Genomic DNA, 19,550 nt, shown 5'->3' with positions numbered 1-19,550 from the left:
CACCAGGCACACGCAGACACTCACACGCAGGCGTGTGCACCACGGGTGTGCACCACAGATGTGCACGGACGGCCACTCCGCGTGGGCTCCAGCACAGAGCTCAAGCATCCAGCCCCCAAGCTACAGCCCAGGAAGGGGAAAAAGGAAGACTATCCCTCTGCTCTAGCCCGGGCAGACACCATGCTTGCAGACTCCCAAGCGGAATGCGGTCTCTCCCGTGCTCAGAGAGCCACGGCTGCTGGCAGGCGGGGGGACGCCAGGAGGAAGGGTTGGCGGCATGCAGCAGGCAGGCAGGCAGGCAGGCAGTGACCCACGTGCTTCAGCTCTGGCCCCTCAAGCGGCTGCACGCAGTGGATAAGTCCATGCTGCAGCAGGTACACCTTGAAGCATCGGTGGCTGTGCGTGGGGTCATGCTGGAACACCTCAAAGCGTGTGCCCGCCACAGGGCAGGTTTATTTCTGAAGGGACTGCAGTGACTGTGGCTGTGGGTAAGGCCATGCTGGAGCAGGTGCACCTCGAAGCGACTGTGACTGTGGATAAGTCTATGCCGCAGCAGGTATAGCCCTGGAGAGACTGTGGCTCATAGGTCAGGCTCCACTTGGAGCAGGTGCACCCCTAAGGGACTGCAGCCTGTGGATAAGTCCAAGCCGGAGCAGGGGCAAGGGGAGGAGTTCATCGCAATGTTAGACCCGATGGTCTGGCCCAGAGGGACCAGGGGTGGAGACTGTAATGGAAATGCTTTTAAATGGTTGTAGCGCATGATTTGAGTTGCGTGTTAGAGGAATTACCGTAGCAGGAACTACCTGAACCAACGGAGGACAAGCCTTACAAGAAGCAGTGCAAGTGCAGCAGTGGACCTGACCTGAGCTGCTTTGGTGCCCAGGAGCTCCACGCAACACACCACCTGTGTTTCTGTAAGATGAACGCACGGCTTTTGCTTTCCTTATTAAAGTGTCTTTATCTCAACCCATGAGTTTTCTCACTGTCACTCTTCCGACTCTCTCCTCCATCGCACCGGGGGGGGGGGGGGGGGGGGGGGTGGAGTGAGCGAGCGAGCGAGCGAGCGGCCGCGGGGGGCTTAGCTGCCGGCTGGGGTAAAACCACGACAATGGGGACAGGGGCCTGCTGGGCTGTGGTGCCACCAGGGATGGGAGCCTGGGGAGGCAGGAGACGTGGGCCGTGGGGCTGTGGGGAGGGAGAAGGGCAGGGGCTGTGGGGCTGTGGTGTGGGAGGGTGGCTGTGGGGGTCGTGGGGAGCATTGGGGCGGGAGGAAGGGAGGGGGCTTGGAAGGGTCTAGGGGTCTGTGGGTGAGCGTGTTTGCCGGCCTCGGTGTAAATGAGTCCCCGGCTGCTGGAGCCTGAGTAGCCTCAGACACGCTTACGGGGGGGGCCTGCACATTGCTAAATGGTTGCCGAAAAGGTGGAGTAATAAAACGACCGTGGCCTGAGAAGACGGTGGTTCCACCCGATTCTACAGCGTCATAAATACTGCGGGGACAGAGGGAGGGAGGGAGGGAGGCCAGGTGAGGCTGGCACGCAGGGACCTGGCTTGCGGCAGGCAGGGTGGCGGTGCCCAGTGCCTTGCAGATGAGACTGGGCCTGGCCTGGAGAGGCTGCGCGGAGCGGCACGCAGGGCAAGACCCTCTCCCTGCGCCCCAACGCACGCACCCGAGGTGTGCACATGGAGGCGGAGATAGAAAAGGCTTTATTGGCAGGGGCTGTCAAAAGGGCAGCAGCCCCTCACTGGCCACGGGGAGGATCTTTCCCAGTGCATACGCCAGGGCGCTGTAGGTCTCCTCAGACAGCGCATGCGACAGCAGGCGGTAGAAGAGCTTGGGGTCGTACCAGGAGGGGCAGAACTGGCCCTGGTCAATTCTCTTGCGCTCGCAGCCCAGAAAGCCAACCGTATCATAGAATCATAAAATCATAGAATGGTTTGGGTTGGAAGGGACCTTAAAGATCATCTAGTTCCAACCCCCCTGCTGTGGGCAGGGACACCCTCCACTAGACCACATTGCCCAAAGCCTCATCCAACCTGGTCTTAAACACTTCCAGGGATGGGGCACCCACAACCTCTTTGTTCCAGTACCTCACCACTCTAACAGTAAAGAATTTCTTTCTAACATCTAATCTAAATCGACCCTCCTTCAACTTAAACCCATTACCCCTTGTCCTGTCGCTACACTCCCTGATAAACAGTCCCTGACCATCTTTCCTGTATCCTGGGCTGCATGCAAAGAAGCGTGACCAGCAGGTCCAGGGAGGGGACTCTCTCGCTCTCCTCCGCTCTCGTGAGACCCCACCTGGAGTTCTGCAACCAGCTCTGGGGGCCCCAGTAGAAGCCCGGAGCACAGGGCATGCCACCGCCCGGCGCAGGAGGAGGTGTGTAACGGCACAGCAGCTTGCCGGGGCAGCCAAAGGAGGTGCCGCTCGCTCTCTGTGCTCCCACGTGCTTCTGGACCCCTTGTCTCTGCGAGCTGCGGGTGTGGGTGGGGGCTAACCCGCAGGGTGTCTCCCTCCCGGGTGGCACAGCCACCCCGTCCTGGGCAGCCCCTCTGAGGTCATCATGGGCATCACCAGCCAGCTCTTGTGAGGTCATAACCTGCTGTCCGCCATAAAACCCCACGCTGCAGAGGTGGGCAGCAGTGCGAAGCAGAGCGCTTTCAGCAGCAAGCGGATGCCTGGAGAAGAGGTGCCTGGGTCTCGGGAGAAGAGCAGGCTTTTCCCTCCTCCTGGCCAGTGTGCTGCAATTGCAGGGATCTCAGCCAGGATGGGCAGGTGGGTGCAATGGGGCCCAGAAAGCAGGGAGGGATCCGGCCAGAAGCCTTGTGTGCTGCCTGGCTTCCCGGCAGAGCAGGCAGACCCAGAGCATAGGGGCTGTCTGCACTAGTGCCCTCCAGCCCGGCAGCCCAGCAACCCCACTCCGGGGGCACGGCCCTGCCCCTTCTCTGGGGAGAGCTGAGTGGGGCCATGCTGCTGCCCCTCCCCGTGTCAGGCCAGAGGTCTTTGTGTCCCAGGGGCGGTGTTCAACGGGCCACACCTTCCCAAAGGCCCTTGGGCCCTCGCGCTTGCAGCTGTGCTGAGCACCAGGTTCCTCCTGGTGGCAAGTGAGCTCCTAAAGGGACCCCTGGCAAATATGTGTCCCAACCTTGGGCTTTGGTGACAATAGCGTTCCCTCTCTTTTAGACACTGTGACAGCCAGCAGAAGGGCAGGCGGGTCCTGAGGCTCCTGTTCCTGCTGCTTCCCATCCTGTCTGGTGAGTACCCCTGACCAAAAACGGTCCTCTCAGTCCTGGGGAGAGTGACCAGCTCCTGAGGAAAATAACCATCTCTTGACAATGTGATCCACAGCTGTTGTCTACTGCTTGATCTCCACGGTGTGGGGAAAGGGAGTGCGGTGGGTAAGTGCCTCTTGCTGTGGGAAAGCCAACGCCTGCAAAGGCTGTGCTTCTGCCCTCCTGCCTCCCCTGGGAACACGGGGCTCATTTTTATGCCCGTCACCACTGAGGCGGAAAAGGCGGGGTGGGAGGGGGGCAGAGGCAGGGGGGAGGGGCACGTCTGTTTGTCCTCCAAACTCCTCAGCGCCTTGATGGGGTTCAACATGGAGCCGGTTCTCCTGGAGCGACCTTGGCAGAATGGCAGGCTGAAGTGTGGAGCACTTTGGCAGAAGGTGCCTTTGCTGCCTGCATCCCTCTTGGATAGCCTCGGGGGTCAGACGGAGACCCGAAAGATGCTCTGCTGAACATGGCTGGTCAAAGAGGCCAACCTTTGGGTCGCGGTGTCTCCAAAGTGACTTGAAGCAGCAGGAAATTCTGCCTGCTCTCCCTAGGGGAGTCTCCTTGGGGAAGCCCTGGCAGTGCTGCTCGTGCTTGCTCCAGCGGAGTGTCTCTCCCAAGCGTCAATTTTGGCAGTAAACGAGCTACTTCCAGAGTCCATCCCACCCCCTCTTTACCTTGCAGGAGGCGCCAGGGCTTCCGGAAGCGGAGCTGCAGTCTCTGAGGTAAGAGTGCTTTCTCGCCAAGGAACGCACTCTGTGGAGCCATCGTGCTGCCTGCACGCACTCGCCTCACGCCCAGGGCTCCTGACCTTCCCCGTCTACTACTCGCGGTGGTGGAAGGGAGCCCTTTGTAAACCAGAGGACAGAAAGGCTCTGGGGGATGGGGGGGGGCCCAGGCCCACGGGACCCTTCTCTGCGTGGCGTTGGGAGCCTGCCTGCCTGCAGAGGCTGGGCAGCTGCTGGACAAGACCTGCTTTCTCTTTGCCTCCAGGAACTCACAGGCTTGGCTGGAGCTGAAGATGCGGGAGCTCAAGGAGACGGTGGCTCAGGTGTCTGATGCAAAGGGGAACATAGTGCAGGCAGTGAGCGAGGTCCTTGAAGACCATGGTGTCCAAGAGGAGAAGAGAGAGGTAAGGGTGCTGGCGGTAGATGAGAGACCTCGCTCCCTTTCTGGGCTCCCTCCTGCGGCGTCCTCTTGGCACTCTCAAAGTCAGCACCTTTTCTGACAGGTCTTGCCTTGTGTTTTGTGACACGGAGGTGCTCCTTGGCTCTGTGCTAGGACCAGGGTTTTATGCAGAACGGTTCGTGCGTGTGGTGGTGGTCACTGCCATCTCTCCCTTTGCAATTCTTTCCCAGGAAATTCTGCGGTTGGCCCAGGCGGCAATTGAGAAGGCCCTTGACGACTCCATCCAGATGCGTGACTGGGCTCTGGAAGCCTTAGGTATGCAGACAGAAAGTCTCGCTGCCCTCGGTTTGCGTATGGCACTCCCCCAAAGTCTGCCAAGATCTGCTTTCAAGCCTGAGAAATGCATCCTCATGCACTGCTCCAACTCCTAATCTCTGTCCGCCTTCATGTCAGGTGCCACCATTGATGAGAAGAGGACATCCAAGAGTTATGGTGGGCAAGGCAAGAAGACCTGGTGGCTTTTTCCATTCGCCTTCTCTTCTGCAAACCCTCCAGAGACAATCTTGCAGGTATCACAAGGGAAGTCCTGACTTGCGGTTCACCTCCTTGCTTTCGGATTGGCAGACCAAGTGCACAGCACTTCCCTTCAGCACGGCCGTACCGCTCGGCCCTGCAGTCTGCATCGCACTCCTGACCCCTGCGATTCCTGACGGCACTACCCTCCCATCAGGAGGGGGACCGTGCTGAACCCAGCTGCTGTGACCTGCCCACCAGCCTTGGTTGCAGTTAGCCGAGGAACTTTGTCCTCGGCGGCCCCACTGCCAAACCGCAACTCGGAGGGTCCCTTTCCGGAGTGGGTGGGGGCTGCTGAGCCATGGGAGCAGGGAGAGACGCTCCTCCGGGCCCCCGGACCTAACCTGCATGACCAAGTCTGAAGCAGGGTCCAAGTCTGCATTGGACCCTGCAGCTGCAGGGCAATCTTTGAAGGGCGGTGGGGTGAGGTGCACTAGGGAGACCTGCCCTGCCTCTGCAGGCTCCAAGAAAGCAGAGCTGCCTCGGGAAAGGTGGTAGAGCCCAGAGGTTTTGTAGGAACCCTTCCGTATTGCCCTGCTGCCCATCGACTCGTACCCATTTACGAGCAGGATTGCAGCCCACAGGCAAGGCAAGGTCTCTGCTTCTGGCCAAACAGGCAGCTCCGTTGGCTCTTTGGCTGCCTTGCCGCTCATGGTCATGGCTTTCTGGTTTCAGCTCCGTATTGCCCCGGGCAGCTGCTGGGCTTTCCAAGGATCTCGAGGCCACGTGGTCATCCGTCTGCCTGAGCCAGTCTGGCCAACGGCTTTCACCATCTGGCATATCTCCGAGGCAGTCTCTCCTTCCGGGGAGGTCAGCAGCGCCCTCAAAGAGTTTGCTGTCTCCGTAAGTCTTTGCCTTGCGCTTCTTGGGGGGGCCCGGCCCCGGGGAAAAGCTGTGCCAGAGACGTGCTTCTCACGGCGCTTACTCTCAGACAGCCGTCTGGGGCTGGCTGCTGCAGAGCACCGCATCCCCCGGGGGGGGCACTGGGGGCTCGTGGGGTTCTGTGCCTCTGGGGGCTTCTTCTCTGCTTCGTGGCCGAGGCTCCTGGAGCACGCGCTCAACGCCCCCTGACCCCGAGTCAGCCCAAGCTGTGCTAGACTGCCGCTAGAGCCGAGGGAGGTGGGGAAGGGTTCCCGGGTTCAGCCTCGGCATGCCCTTTTGCCGACGCCCTGCTCGAGCCTGACCGGCTCCCTTTGTCTCTTGTCTTTGAGGGAGCGGATGAGGCAACGGCAGAAACGCTCCTGGGGACGTTCACCTACGACGTGCACAAGGAGATCGCTCAGACATTCCATGTGCAGGTACCGCAAGAGCTGTGGGCAGGATGCCCGGGAAGAAGGCAGGGTTGTCCGCAAGCCCTTGGGGAAAGAGTGCAGAGGATCACCCCAGCCAGTCTCTGCTCTCCCACGCTGCTTGCTCCTGCAGGGAGGACAGCAAGGGGAGACCAAATGGGGCTTTGCTCTGCTGGCTGAGGCAGCTGACCCACCTTTGCAAGGGCTTTCCTTTTCCTCCGCGTAGCGAGTGTAGAGAAAGCAGCGGTGGGAAGGGGTCCAGGAAGGGAAACAGTCCCCCTCAGGGGAGACGGCAGGAGGGAGGAGGGCAGACGTCTTCCCCCTCAGCGGGACGCTTCCCGTGTCCCAGAGCAGCCCAGGCAGCAAAACGCCTCCGCTTTCCACAGCTCCCCTCAGCAAGCCTCTGAGGCCAGACCTTTGCTTTCTAGGCACAGAGGGTTCCTCCATGGCCCTGGCAAAGAGGGGTCTGGTTGCCCTGGCTTCCTCCTTCGCCAGGGCTGCCGTTTGGTCCTCAGCAGGGGGAGCGCGGGCAGAGGGGGCGCCGGCGATGTGCTGTGGCTCTTGCCACCTCTGTAATGATGGCTCCCCCCATTTCTTTACAGAAGGAGCTTCCCCGGACCTTTCGCTACATCACACTCCGGGTGCACAGCAACTGGGGAAACCCCGAGTACACCTGTGTCTACCGAGTACAGGTTCACGGGAAGACGGCGAGCCGCAACGACCGCCCGCAGGCCCAAGAGCTCCTTTAGGAAGAAAAATAAAAGAAAGGAGATGTTTGGCAGCTTGACGTGTGTGTGTTCCTTGGGAAAGATCTTCCAGGGAGCTTCCAGCATCTTGTGCCTCTAGTGGGGAAGGGAGCTTTCTCTCTCAGGAGGAGGATGCTCGTGCTCCAAGGGACCTTGCACCCTTGGCAGGAGGATAAGGGATGGAAAACACCTAGGTGGGACAGGCTGCAAGGGACACAGGGAAGGGGAACGGGGCTTGAAGGACAAGCAGCCCGATGGTTCAGCTCAAGCTTCGCAGCCCAGGGTCGCTCACCAAAGCTCCAGCGTCACTGGGAGAAAGCAGAATCTCCCGCTGGCAGAGAAGAGGAGCGAAGCAGGTCTGCCTGCAAGGCCCGGTGCTCGCTCTTCGTAGGCAGTGGGGTGCCCGTGCCGGTGGTCCCAAGGGCATTAGGCAGCTTGGGACTTCTCCGGGATGAAATGTTTCAGTATGTCTTTTCTTCCTAGCTTGGGGGGCGCGTAAGGGGGGCATTTGGGGGCCCACTGGGGAGACGGACAGTAGAGCTGAGAGAGGTGCCCGGGCCCCTCACTCCAGTCCTGAGCGGGGAGTGCTGTGCCCGGCACGGTGCATGGTCCCACGGTGGCATTTGAAGAGGGTGTTTGGAAAGAGCGGAGGCAAATTGGGCCCCTGCTCTGCCTGACCCCTCTCCTGTCCCCCAGGAGACTTCTTCTGTTCCTCGCCTTCCTCCAGATCGCCATCCTCATCGTGGTTGTGCTGAAGGGAGACATCCTTGACTGGGTCCTGCCACCAAAGCTGGCGGCCGCCTTTGGGAGCCGCCCAGCGAGGTCCCAGCTCTTCTGAGATAAAGCAGGAAAGAGAATAAAGAAGCCTGTGATTGTAGAACAAGGGTGCGACCTTGTCAATGAATGTCCGCTGACGGGTCGGAGGGAGGTGGCTGCTGCTTTCCCTTCTGCCTGTGCACACCCCGCGATGGCTCTGCCTCAGACCTGGCTCTTGCCCGATTTGGAGGCAGGAATATCCCTTTGGTCGGTGTGGGTCAGCGTTCCTGGCTACATCCCCTCCCAAGATCTTGCCCATTTCAGCCTATGGAAGGAGGGGCAGACACAACGTGTGATGAACTGACGGCACCCCCATTCGTCGTCCCCCTGCACTGCTCGGGGGGACGAGGCAGAGAAAATTAGGAGTGAAGTTTAGTCCGGGAAGAAGGGAGGGGTGGGGGGAAAGTGTTTTTAAGATTTGGTTTTGCTTCTCATTACTCGACTCTGGTTCAATGAGTAATAAATTAATTTTCCCAAGCTCAGTCTGTTTTGCCCGTGACAGTAATTGCTGACTGATCTCCCTGCCCTTATCTCGACCCACGAGCCTTTTGCTATGTTTTCTCTCCCCTGTCCCGCCGAGGAGGGGGAGTGATAGAGCGGCTTTGGGTGGCACCTGCTGTCCAGCCAGGGTCAACCCACCACGCTTAGTCGTAATTGCCTTTACATGAGGCGAAGATAAACGAGGCGCATTTAGGAAAACCTCTGCAAGAGCTGACATGGGTGCAAATGTTCGTCAAAAGGAGGTAGGTTAAGAAATGGGAAAAGAAAGTGTATTTTAGTCTACTTGTGCCAAGACTAAATGGGAAAGGTCTCTCTCTGCTGCCTATATTTAATCTCCCGTTAAGTGCAGTGGAGAAACCATCTACATGGGATTTAGACATGCATTTCATTGTCGACAACAGTCAACCACCCTTTAACGAATCTACCTTTTTAGAGATCATCTGAATAGTCAGAGGGGCAAGAGAGTTACCCTCTTCTATCCTGAAGAGAAGGTACACAGGGAAGAAACTTATCTTAGCAAACAAAAATGTCTCCCAGCAGGGAACGGATGCTTCTATTACTTTCTTTTCAAAATCAGAGTCAGTCAGAAAGTGACAATGTAGAGTTGAATGGAATACAGGAAGAGTCTGTATAAAGGAGTGTACACATAAGAGGAGAGAGAGAGAGAGTTTGTACGCTCAGAGGAGTTTTAACATTACGTTCAAGCATCACTGTGAAGCATCACTCATGGTTTCTGCATGGCCAAAGACCCTGACACTGTGTCTAAGAATTTTGATTTTCCCGCTGGGTTACTTCACTCAGCTCTTCAGGAGCATCTTCCCGGGACGCATCAAAGCAAAAGGGACCTTCCCCTAGAGGCTGCGACAGATCCTGCAGCAGCATTTGCTAAAGAAGGTGCGAGTTGTGAGAAGCACAGTGACGACTCTTTTGGCAACAATGCCAGAACTAAACCTTTTGGGAAGGTGTAAAGATAATGAGGCCACTCAGAACTGTTGCAGGGCATATTTGCTCTTGTGTTTTTTAATGGAAGCACGTGAAGTCTTGTACCTTCTGGGATCGTGTGACTGCGTTGGGGCAGTGCTTAGGGCAGTGTGAGTGAAGCCAAACCCGGTATTTACCAGCCCGGAATTTCTTCAAGCAAATCATGATGCAAGTGAAACTATCCCATTCTGATAATTTTGATGTTAAAATAAGTCTTTGACAGAAAGAATGAGCAAGCGCGAGTCTCAGAAATTAGAGACTGACGGGGAAAAAGAGCTGGTTTAAGAACCAGCCTTAAAGAAGCTGCTAAAGCAGGGTAAGGTTCACCGTTTTGTTACTAAGCCAAATCCTCTGTCGTGGAGTGGGATGCTCCAAACCCAGGTGTGGAGCTGTTTTACAGCCCACACCACCTTTGGCTACATTGATGTGCTGTCAGAATTCATAAAGAGCTGTAAGCAGAGCTTGCCCAGAGCTGTCAGAGCCAGGCCTGTGGACGTGAACGCTTCAGACTCGGCAAGGGTTCGGAGAACCGGAGGTGGGGCTGTGTTTGAAACTGAAGAACCTGCGCTAGACGATTCTGAAGGGTTATCTTTGATACCTGTTGGACCTGTAAGTTTAATGCTCCAAAAGCATATCGTGTCCAGTTACTTAAAAGATGTACCTGCCAGGTAATATTTTCTAGGACAAACTGGTGTCGTTTCAAGGTTACATAAGGGGTAAAAATATTCTCAAACATTAACGCAGTTAGTTGTGCAGCAGTATAATAACTGGGAGTTTGGACTCCATTAATCGCCCCATCGGGACGAGCCTTTGGATTACTTCCCGCTTCTCCACGCGATCGCCGGGAAGGTGCTATAAGATGAAAAACACGAGATGGACACAAAGAAGGGATAGCTAATCCACAGCTCAGGCCGGCGTGATATTCCCGTGTTAAGTGAGAGTAAAATTTTCCATTGGAGCACCCCCATGCTAGTCCCAGTGGGGCTGGACATATGCTAGTTTTACAGGTATATTGATCCATATAATTGATAGCACATATAATAGGTTTGGTGTTTAAAGGCGTCCCTTGTAGGGGATAATGAGTAAAGGGTACTCCACGCCGTTCTTGTTTAAAAAAATTGCGACTTCTGGGAAGAGTGGTATTACAAGTTTTGTCGCTATTTCGCCATCCCTTTGAAGGATATCCCCAGCACGTGCACATATCTCGAATTAGAGTTCTGAGACTATCAATAAACCAAGTTTCAGGAGGATCTCCTGGTCCCGAATCACAAGTGGTTCTCTCAGAACAATTAAAAAGGGGGTTTTCAACTTCCCTGATAGGTGGATCAAATTTGGGCTCTATAAAAACTTCTCCCACTTTGTTTCCTGACCAAGCCCACATCAAATTATTTCTATCTCAAGAGGTCATATGAGTCTTATTCGGGAGTAGGATACACCATTGTGGGTCCCATCGAGTAGAACAGTTTGCTTCACAGAAAGCAGGTTTTGCCAATGGATCAAACAGAGGATCCCATGGATAATAACAACAGGAGGTTTTCTTGGTGAGTTTTTTGAAAGTGACATTTCCAGCAGGTGTGTTCCCTTTGGCGCCAGCAAATAAGGAGTTTGATCTATCTATCGGAGAAGGAATAGAGACATTAAATGATGGTCTAGTAGCTTTACACACCACTGTTGAATATAACTTTGCATTTTTTGGCTTGTTTTGGAGGTTTACTCCAAACGTCATATATATATCAGACCTTATCATTGGCTGTTGTCGAAAATACAGCCCGTTATTCCTGACGGTCCAGCGGGGTGACAGGAACGTTACAGACGTGGCATCAGTCATATTAAAGCTAAACGACAGATTTACAGGTGACATAAAAAAACCTTAAACCTTCTTCGGCTGATCTAGGTAAAGTAAGCCACAGACCTTTATTTTGGTAAGCCCACATTCTAACAAAACCTTGAACTAATTCCCAAGCCAGACGTGGGGTATTTTGGCTTGGGATTCCTCTAACACATAGGGAGAGACAAAGAACATAGGACCAGACCCACAATTGCCGGTGTTGAGCAGAATTGACAGTCATGGTTTGGCTATGTATCTCTCTGTATCACACAGATTACGAGTACAAATTCCCCAAAATAGCACCAGCTTCGACTTTCTGCGGTGGAGGATGTTTCTGGTAGTTACGCCTGTAAGAAAGAACAGAGGAAAAGATCCCGATTCTTTCAAATCGGTGGTTAAAAGGATGGGACAATCCACCCGGTATTAATCTCGCGTTCCTTTCCATGGGCATCAGCAGCTATCCATGAATAGGTGTTCAGTGGAGTTTTAAGGGTCAGAGGCACCTCCCCCGCTGTTGGGAGGTCCACCAGAACAGGTCGTCCTGGAGAGTGTAAGGGTTTTACAGGGTCCTTTTTCTCCCTCTTTCCAGGGAGCAAGGAGGGGGGTGTTGGACAGAAAGCAGTGAGTTCAGGGCATCCATTTATCCCCCATCGACCATTTACTCTGGCAATGGCATGCGGGAGTCTTGCGGACCACCCAGGGCCACGAGGCCTGAGGATGCCTTTTAGGAGTCCATTGGTCCTTTCTACTATCTCTCCTGTTAGCTTGGGGATAGTAGGGGGTATGGAATGTCCACTGTATTCCCTCGGTTTTTGCCCACGCCTGGACCACCCCGGCAGTAAAGTGGCTGCCGTTGTCTGATTGAATCGATTTAGGTTTAGGTAAAAAGCTAAACCGCAACTTTAACCCTTTGACTGTATTTTCCCCAGTCGCCCGTGCTACTGCTTCGGCCTGAACAAGTCCCGATATTACTTCCACCCCAACAAGCACATACTGTTTCCCTTCTGATTTCTTGAAAGGCCCTATGTAATCGACCTGCCAGGTTTCCCATAGTCCTTTCCCATCCCTCAGACGGAGTGGAGGATCTTGTCAGGGGTGCTTTTCCAGTCTGGTCCGGCATAGGCCGCAGGCAGAAATTACTGTGCTACGGAGTTTTCGGGGAGCAGGCCATCCTCTGCTCCCAGCCTCCTTAAGAAGATCTTTGACTCCCGAGTGACCACGTATCACGTGTAGCCACTCCAATAAGCGTTCCCATTTCTCCTCTTCTCTCTCTTCCGCCAGCACAGCCAGGCGGGTGAGCGAGTCCACCTGATTGTTCGGAATGCGCGCTGGGTGATCCCCCCCTTGGTGGGCGGCTACCCACCCCACCAATACGGGCTTTTGCTTGGCCACATTTAATATCTCCTCCCACTTTTTCCTCTGCCATACGGGCACCCGGTTTACTTCCCACTGCTTTTGTTCCCAAAAGGAGAGCCACTCGGTGCATCCCTTGACTACGGCACAAGGATCAGTGGAGATGTGTACGGGTTCCATCCTGCCTGTCTCTCTCATTACCACACTCCAAACTGCTCTCAGTTCCCCCACCTGAGCGCTCCCTTCTCCTTCTGTTGCAATTGGCTCCCCAGAATCAACGTGCAGAGCAGCTGCTCGGTATTTCCATACTTTCCCCTCCCTCCTCCAAGAGGCCTCAGTAAAGCACACATTTTTCAGGTGGCATTCCAATGAGGGGGCTTCCTTTATGTAGGAAGAAGGGGTTTCCTCATCAGGGCGTGGATGATTTTTCCTGTGTTATTTGGAGCATTTTGGGTGCTCCCTCCTCCACTGGCTAAGCGTGACTGTAAGGCTCTAGCTGGGCATACCGCTTCCTGACCCTTTCCCACTGGGCAACTGCCACAGGGGGTGGGGTGCCTGCCAGTACGGGGTTTAGGACCTTAAAGGGCCCGCGCAGGATTATGGATTGTTGCCGTATCATTCTTTCAGCCTCCTGCAAGGCTAGACTCACCACAAAAAGACCCTTTTCCCAGACCGAGTATCGCTTTTCTGCATCTTTCAAGCCGCGTGAATGAAACGCAATGGGGCGGGTCGGACCCTCCGGCCCACGCTGCCACACGTGTATAGATGCCCCATGAATTGCAAAACCCCATTCAATTTGGAGCGCATCTGTCGGGTGTAGTGGACCCAAAGCTTGATATGTTCCTGCTTCAAACACTAGTAATTTCAGGGCTTCCTCATGAGTAGGAGTCCAATCCCAGGTAGCTTTTTTGCGCGTTAAATCCTACAGGGGACGAGCTGTGACAGAAAAATCCGGCATCTGTTTCCTCCAGAATACCAGCAAGCCTAGGATATGTTGCAGTTCCTTTTTTTGTCCCCTGGGATTTTTATCTGTTCTAAAGTAGCCAAGGTTTCGGGGGGAATAGAAATCGCTCCTCCTTTCCACCATATACCTAGGAACTTCACCTCGGGGGGAGGGGAGTTGTATCTTTTCTGCTGGAACCTGAAGTTCTAAACTTTCCAGGTGAGTGATCGTTTTCTTTTGGGTTTGTCCCACCGCAGTGGCATCGGACCCCCCCACCAATATATCATCGATGTATTGGTAGGTTTTAACTCCCTCCTCAGGGATGATTTCTGACAGTGCTTGGGCCAGGGCGTGGTGCGCCAAGGTAGGCGAGTGCCGATATCCTTGGGGCAAACGAGTAAAGGTATATTGTATACCTTCCCATGTAAATGCAAATCTAGCTCTATCACCTTCCTGTAGAGGAACCATGAAAACCATGTCTTTTGCATCAATGGTGGCTGACATTTTATGGGACTGTTCCTGTATGGTGCCAATCGGTTCGGCCATATTAGGCACGGCCGCTGTCAGAGGACTGGTGCCGGCGTTTAAGCATCGATAATCGATCGTTAGCCGCCACTTCCCATTCGGTTTGCGAACTGGCCACGCTGGGGAGTTATAAGGGGAGTGAGTTGGAATAATTAGCCCCTGCTCCTGCAGCTCTCTTATCACCGGAGCGATTCCCTCCCTCGCTGCCAGCGGTAAGGGACAGGGTTTCACATTCACGATTTTAGAGGCGGGGGGGGGGGGGAGGGTAGGAGCAGCCTGCAAACGCCTCATCAGGGTTGCCGGAGACCCGAACTTCCACTGCCTCCCTGCCGAGTCTGTCCAGGAGTTCCCTTTCAATAAATCCAATCCCAAAATATTCGTGGGGAGCACTGAAGGGACTGGAGCACAAGTCTGATGGGAGCGGCTGAGGGAACTGGGGTTCTTTAGCCTGGAGCAGAGGAGGCTGAGGGGAGACCTTATCGCTCTCTACATCTATCTCAAAGGAGGTTGTAGCCGGGTGGGTGTTGGTCTCTTCTCCCAGGTGACTAGCGAAAGGACAAGAGGGAATGGTCTCAAGTTGCATCAGAGGAGATTTAGCTTGGATATGAGGAAAAATTTCTTCACCGAAAGAGTGGTCAGGCATTGGAACAGGCTGCCCAGAGAGGTGGTGGAGTCACCATCCCTGACCCTGGAGGTGTTCAGAAAACCTGTAGACGTGGCACTTTGGGACATGGTTTAGTAGACAAGGTTGGGTTGACGGTTGGACTTGATGACCTTAGAGGTCTTTGCCAACCTTGAAGATTCTATGGTTCTATGATTCCGGGGTCATCCCTGGGCACCCCAGCTCTCCTCAGCTATTAGCTGTTTATGATCAAATACCCCACAACTGCCCCAAACCGCTTCAGACACTGCCTCAGCCACAGACACCCACGGCAACTGCCTGCCTCCACACCCCCTGCTGTGTTGGATCTGACTGAGAGGGAGTTAATTTTCCCCAAAGCATCTCTCACGGTGCTGTGCTTTGTGTTGGTAGCTAGCAAGGTGTTGATAACACACCAGTGTTTTGGCTACTACTGAGCAGTGCTGGCACAGCATCAAGGCTGTCTCTCCCACATTCCCCCCCCACCCCTCCACCCCCCACCCTCCCCCACTAGACTGTGGATGGGCAAGATCTTGGGAGGGGATGTAGCCAGGAACGCTGACCCACACCGACCAAAGGGATATTCCTGCCTCCAAATCAGGCAAGAGCCAGGTCTGAGGCAGAGCCATCGCGGGGTGTGCACAGGCAGAAGGGAAAGCAGCAGCCATCTCCCTCCGACCCGTCAGCGGACATTCATTGACAAGGTCGCACCCTTGTTCTACAATCACAGGCTGCTTTATTCTCTTTCCTGCTTTATCTCAGAAGAGCTGGGACCTCGCTGGGCGGCTCCCAAAGGCGGCCGCCAGCTTTGGTGGCAGGACCCAGTCAAGGATGTCTCCCTTCAGCACAACCACGATGAGGATGGCGATCTGGAGGAAGGCGAGGAACAGAAGAAGTCTCCTGGGGGACAGGAGAGGGGTCAGGCAGAGCAGGGGCCCAATTTGCCTCCGCTCTTTCCAAACACCCTCTTCAAATGCCACTGTGGGACCATGCACCGTGCCGGGCACAGCACTCCCCGCTCAGGACTGGAGTGAGGGGCCCGGGCACCTCTCCCAGCTCTACTGTCCGTCTCCCCAGTGGGCCCCCAAATGCCCCCCTTACGCGCCCCCCAAGCTAGGAAGAAAAGACATACTGAAACATTTCATCCCGGAGAAGTCCCAAGCTGCCTAATGCCCTTGGGACCACTGGCACGGGCACCCCACTGCCTACGAAGAGCCACGGCACCGCGAGCCCCCCCCGGCAACTCACCTCAGCCAAGAAGTGATGCCATGCCTCCTTGACGCCAGCTGCTCCTCCTACAGGCCAAGGCACAGCAGGGACATGTGTTGGGGTGTGCGAGGGGGCCGAGGTTTGGGGGCTCAGAGCCCCTCCCTCGTCCCCGCTGAGACCAGTGCCCTCATGTTCCTCGGGCACAGAGCAGACCCTTCCCTCCCCAAGGCCCACAGCGGGCTTGTCTGTCCTACCAGCTGCACGGCCACCATCTCCTGCAGCAGCGACTCCTCTGGTGGTTCTGCCTGCACCTTCTTCCCCCTGCTACGGAAACCATGGGGTTCTGGGCTGTGAGAAGAGACCTCGGCCGGCATGGCGACCCCCCGGGTGGTGGCCAACAGGGAGCCGGGGTGCTGCCCAGCCTCAGCTGCTCAGCACCCCCCCGTCCCGCTGCCACAGGTTTCAGTCAGGGACTCGTTGCCACTCACAAAGCTCTTGGCTCTCGCAGGCATTCCTGTCTCTCCTGGAGGTGCTGGAGCTTGTTCCTGAGCAGCTGGAAAAGCAAAGGGCCCAGTCAAGAGTCCATGCCACGCTCGCTCTGAGGGGGCTTTAACCTCACAAACGTGTCGAGCCCCCATCCCTCCTGGCCACAGTACCTTCTTGACCTCAACTTGCTCCTGCAGAGCTTTTGTCAGCTCTGACCACTGGTCCGTCTGCAAGGCAAGCGGGACACATTGCAGGGAGCCGTGGTGGAAAGGGCATCCCCAGTCAGTCCCCACCCAGGGCATGGGGAAGTCAGGCCAGGGCCAGGGTGGCAGGCACCCGGCTGTCCTGGGAGTAGCGCCATTGCCCAGCAGCTCTGGACACTCCCCGAGGGACTGATGGATCTGGTTCACAGACCTTGAAAAGCTCCGGCACTGCTGTGCCTCCTCCTGCCGTTCCCTGAAAGAGGTCTGCCTGCGAGAGAAAGGGGAACAGGAACCTCTCCAGGAGGGGCAGGGGCTGGACGAGGACCCCCGTGGCACCGGCGAGGGCCCACCGCCAGACTACCCGGCACCCCCCTCCCAATCCAGAGGCCCCAGCCCTCCATCACGGATGCCATCGAGGCCCAAAGGAAAGGTCCTCCCCAGCCACACCACTGCTGCGGCTGCTGGGCTGCACGGCCCCAGCACTGGCACCCCCCTCCCTGACCCTGTCAGGACGGGCCTCCTTCTCCCCTCTACCTTCTGCGCCTCTTCCACGCTCACGCCTGCCTCCCCGTTCTCCATCTGAAAGTGCTCCTGCAGGAGAGGAGGGGAAGAGGAGCAGCCGTCAGGGCACCGGCACACTCCCACGAGCGCACTGCCCTCCGCCTTATCCCCTCCCGGCTCCCTTCGGGCACTGCCTTGGCCCTCGCGTCCCCTCTCCTTCCCAGCCCTGCCGGCACTGCGGGCAGACAGAGGGACCCCCAGGCCCAACTCTGGACGTGGTCCACACCTGGACATGGTCCCGAGCGCCTGGCTCTCGGTGACCCTGCTCGAGCAGGGGCAAGTGCACGAGACAAGATGATCTCCAGAGGTGCCTTCCAACCTCAAGCCGTCTGGGATTCTGTGAACTCACCTTTGTCTGGGCCACCAGCCCCTCCAGCTCCTGGAGCTCCTGGCGGTTGTTTCGGAAACACCGCGCCACATCACAGTTCTGGGAAGAGGAGCCGGACACAGGCAATGAGCCCCTGACACAGCCCCAGCCGCCGCTGCTGGCCGACATGGGCGCAGGAGGGGACACTGACCTCTCTCCTGAGCTCCTCCATGGCTTCCCTCAGCTCCTGCTGCTTCTTCCCCTGCGTGGGCAAAGGAGGGGTCAGGGGCTCAGCTCTCGCAGCCCCAGCCCCGGGGGGCAAGGGGAACGCTCCACACCTACCAGACACCGCAGCAGCTCCTTGTGCCTTACGGACTCCGCAGAACACTGGGCCAGGCGCTCCCGGAGCATGCGGAGGTCTTCCTTCACCGCTTCTGCCAGCATGGCTGCACCTGCGCGGCGGGAGCCAGCAGGGTGTGAGGGGCACGGGCGCGGGCACTGTCAGGCACGCACACTGGCGGGGACAGGCCCCGAGTACAGGCGCGCACACGCTCTCTCACGCGCAGGACACGGCCACGCAGATGCTCACTCAGGGATGCCCAGGGCTGCCACGGGAGCCTCCCCCCCAGAGAGGAGCACCGTCAGCCGCCTGTGCTCGCGCGCCCGCAGCCCCCACAGCCAGCGGTCCTGTGCACGCACGTGCACTAGTTGCGTGCTCGGCTCGGCCTGCGCCAGCTGGGTGCCGAGCACGTGGCAGGAGGTGGTGGGGGGCTGAGGAGAGAAGGAGCTTCCCCTGCCCTGCTCTGCCGGGCGCTCACGGGGCCCCTCCTGCCCTGGGGCCTCTGCCACGCCACCTCCAGCATCCACATCCCACCCTGTGAGCTCAATACGCTCCCCACCCCCGAGATCCCCTTCCTCTTGGTCCCCCCCTTACCAGCCCCAGCAGCACACGTGCCTCGGTCCAGGCAGCTGCCTTCCCCCTGCCGCTGGCAGACACACACAGACCCCCAGCCAAGGGCTGCGGGGACCGTGGGCGTACTCGGCCCTCACCTCCTCTTCTCCGTCGGGCACCTTCCGCTGCACGGCGGACACAGGACAGGTCGTTGGTGACTGCTCTCCAAACCCCTGCCCAGTAGCACCGAGGTTGGGTTCTCCTCCAAATGCTCCCCCGCCTCTGGGAGCAGCTCCCTTTCTACCTGCCAGGGCGCCCGTCTCACAAAGGCACAGTGACATCGCAGTGACACGGCCACCGCTGCCCACTGTGACATGGCCATCACCTCCCTGGGGCTGGCGCCAAGAGCTGAGGCGGGGCCCAGCCACCGCCACGGGGAAACAGGGCGTCACTCTCAGCACCCACTCTTAGCATGCGGGCGGGAGCGACTGCGGGTGCTGCCTGTCGGCGTCTCCCCGTGGGGTTTGCCTGTTCCTTGACCATCCGGCTCTCACAGCTCCCCGCCCCAGCACCAGGCATGAGCCAGGCTGCGCGCGGCCTCCCACCAGGCACACGCAGACACTCACACGCAGGCGTGTGCACCACGGGTGTGCACCACAGATGTGCACGGACGGCCACTCCGCGTGGGCTCCAGCACAGAGCTCAAGCATCCAGCCCCCAAGCTACAGCCCAGGAAGGGGAAAAAGGAAGACTATCCCTCTGCTCTAGCCCGGGCAGACACCATGCTTGCAGACTCCCAAGCGGAATGCGGTCTCTCCCGTGCTCAGAGAGCCACGGCTGCTGGCAGGCGGGGGGACGCCAGGAGGAAGGGTTGGCGGCATGCAGCAGGCAGGCAGGCAGGCAGGCAGTGACCCACGTGCTTCAGCTCTGGCCCCTCAAGCGGCTGCACGCAGTGGATAAGTCCATGCTGCAGCAGGTACACCTTGAAGCATCGGTGGCTGTGCGTGGGGTCATGCTGGAACACCTCAAAGCGTGTGCCCGCCACAGGGCAGGTTTATTTCTGAAGGGACTGCAGTGACTGTGGCTGTGGGTAAGGCCATGCTGGAGCAGGTGCACCTCGAAGCGACTGTGACTGTGGATAAGTCTATGCCGCAGCAGGTATAGCCCTGGAGAGACTGTGGCTCATAGGTCAGGCTCCACTTGGAGCAGGTGCACCCCTAAGGGACTGCAGCCTGTGGATAAGTCCAAGCCGGAGCAGGGGCAAGGGGAGGAGTTCATCGCAATGTTAGACCCGA

The 19,550-nt window shown here is 57.2% G+C and overlaps 2 protein-coding genes and 1 long non-coding RNA gene across 6 annotated transcripts; 2 read left to right on the top strand and 1 right to left on the bottom strand.

The window, feature by feature from the left end:
• The first annotated feature begins 3,216 nt into the window (after positions 1-3,216).
• Positions 3,217-4,398, top strand: LOC129197976 (uncharacterized). The gene is made up of 3 exons (XR_008574413.1): positions 3,217-3,256; positions 3,959-3,999; positions 4,268-4,398. It is a non-coding gene; the product is annotated as an uncharacterized LOC129197976 (long non-coding RNA).
• A 27-nt stretch (positions 4,399-4,425) lies between these two features.
• On the top strand, positions 4,426-7,848 carry LOC129197974 (SUN domain-containing protein 3-like). The gene is made up of 6 exons (XM_054806814.1): positions 4,426-4,717; positions 4,856-4,971; positions 5,651-5,818; positions 6,187-6,273; positions 6,867-6,991; positions 7,707-7,848. The coding sequence occupies exons 1-6, from the start codon at positions 4,426-4,428 to the stop codon at positions 7,846-7,848; spliced, it is 930 nt and encodes a 309-aa protein (XP_054662789.1).
• A 7,496-nt stretch (positions 7,849-15,344) lies between these two features.
• LOC129198059 (uncharacterized) lies at positions 15,345-18,970 on the bottom strand. 4 transcript variants are annotated; one of them, XM_054807076.1, is made up of 7 exons: positions 18,298-18,970; positions 17,706-17,815; positions 17,575-17,625; positions 17,406-17,483; positions 16,707-17,086; positions 16,463-16,519; positions 15,345-16,359 (listed from the first exon to the last, which is right to left on the bottom strand). In XM_054807076.1, the coding sequence occupies exons 2-5, from the start codon at positions 17,805-17,807 to the stop codon at positions 16,853-16,855; spliced, it is 465 nt and encodes a 154-aa protein (XP_054663051.1). In that variant the 5' UTR covers positions 17,808-17,815; positions 18,298-18,970; the 3' UTR covers positions 15,345-16,359; positions 16,463-16,519; positions 16,707-16,852. The 4 variants fall into 4 exon arrangements, with proteins under 4 accessions (XP_054663051.1, XP_054663048.1, XP_054663050.1 ...); XM_054807073.1 differs by having other exon boundaries at positions 17,575-17,815; XM_054807075.1 differs by lacking the exon at positions 18,298-18,970 and having other exon boundaries at positions 17,706-17,877.
• Between the last annotated feature and the right edge of the window lie 580 nt (positions 18,971-19,550).

The sequence above is a fragment of the Grus americana genome, chromosome 31, assembly GCF_028858705.1.
Source record: "Grus americana isolate bGruAme1 chromosome 31, bGruAme1.mat, whole genome shotgun sequence".
In the NCBI taxonomy this organism is placed as follows: domain Eukaryota; kingdom Metazoa; phylum Chordata; class Aves; order Gruiformes; family Gruidae; genus Grus; species Grus americana.
Note: the sequence above shows the minus strand (reverse complement) of the source record. Positions and strands in the feature narration are given on the sequence as shown.

What these genes read in the sequence shown, in the direction of transcription:
- LOC129197974 (XM_054806814.1), top strand. Translation starts at nt 4,426, where the DNA reads ATGAGAGACCTCGCTCCCTTTCTGGGCTCCCTCCTGCGGCGTCCTCTT. An exon ending in CTCCAGAGACAATCTTGCAG is followed by an intron (nt 4,972 to 5,650) that starts GTATCACAAGGG and finishes TTCTGGTTTCAG; the next exon opens with CTCCGTATTGCCCCGGGCAG. An exon ending in CTCAGACATTCCATGTGCAG is followed by an intron (nt 6,274 to 6,866) that starts GTACCGCAAGAG and finishes ATTTCTTTACAG; the next exon opens with AAGGAGCTTCCCCGGACCTT.
- LOC129198059 (XM_054807073.1), bottom strand. Translation starts at nt 18,596, where the DNA reads ATGTCACTGTGCCTTTGTGAGACGGGCGCCCTGGCAGGTAGAAAGGGA. An exon ending in TGGAGGAGCTCAGGAGAGAG is followed by an intron (nt 17,484 to 17,574) that starts GTCAGTGTCCCC and finishes TCCTCTTCCCAG; the next exon opens with AACTGTGATGTGGCGCGGTG. An exon ending in GGCTGGTGGCCCAGACAAAG is followed by an intron (nt 17,087 to 17,405) that starts GTGAGTTCACAG and finishes CCTCTCCTGCAG; the next exon opens with GAGCACTTTCAGATGGAGAA.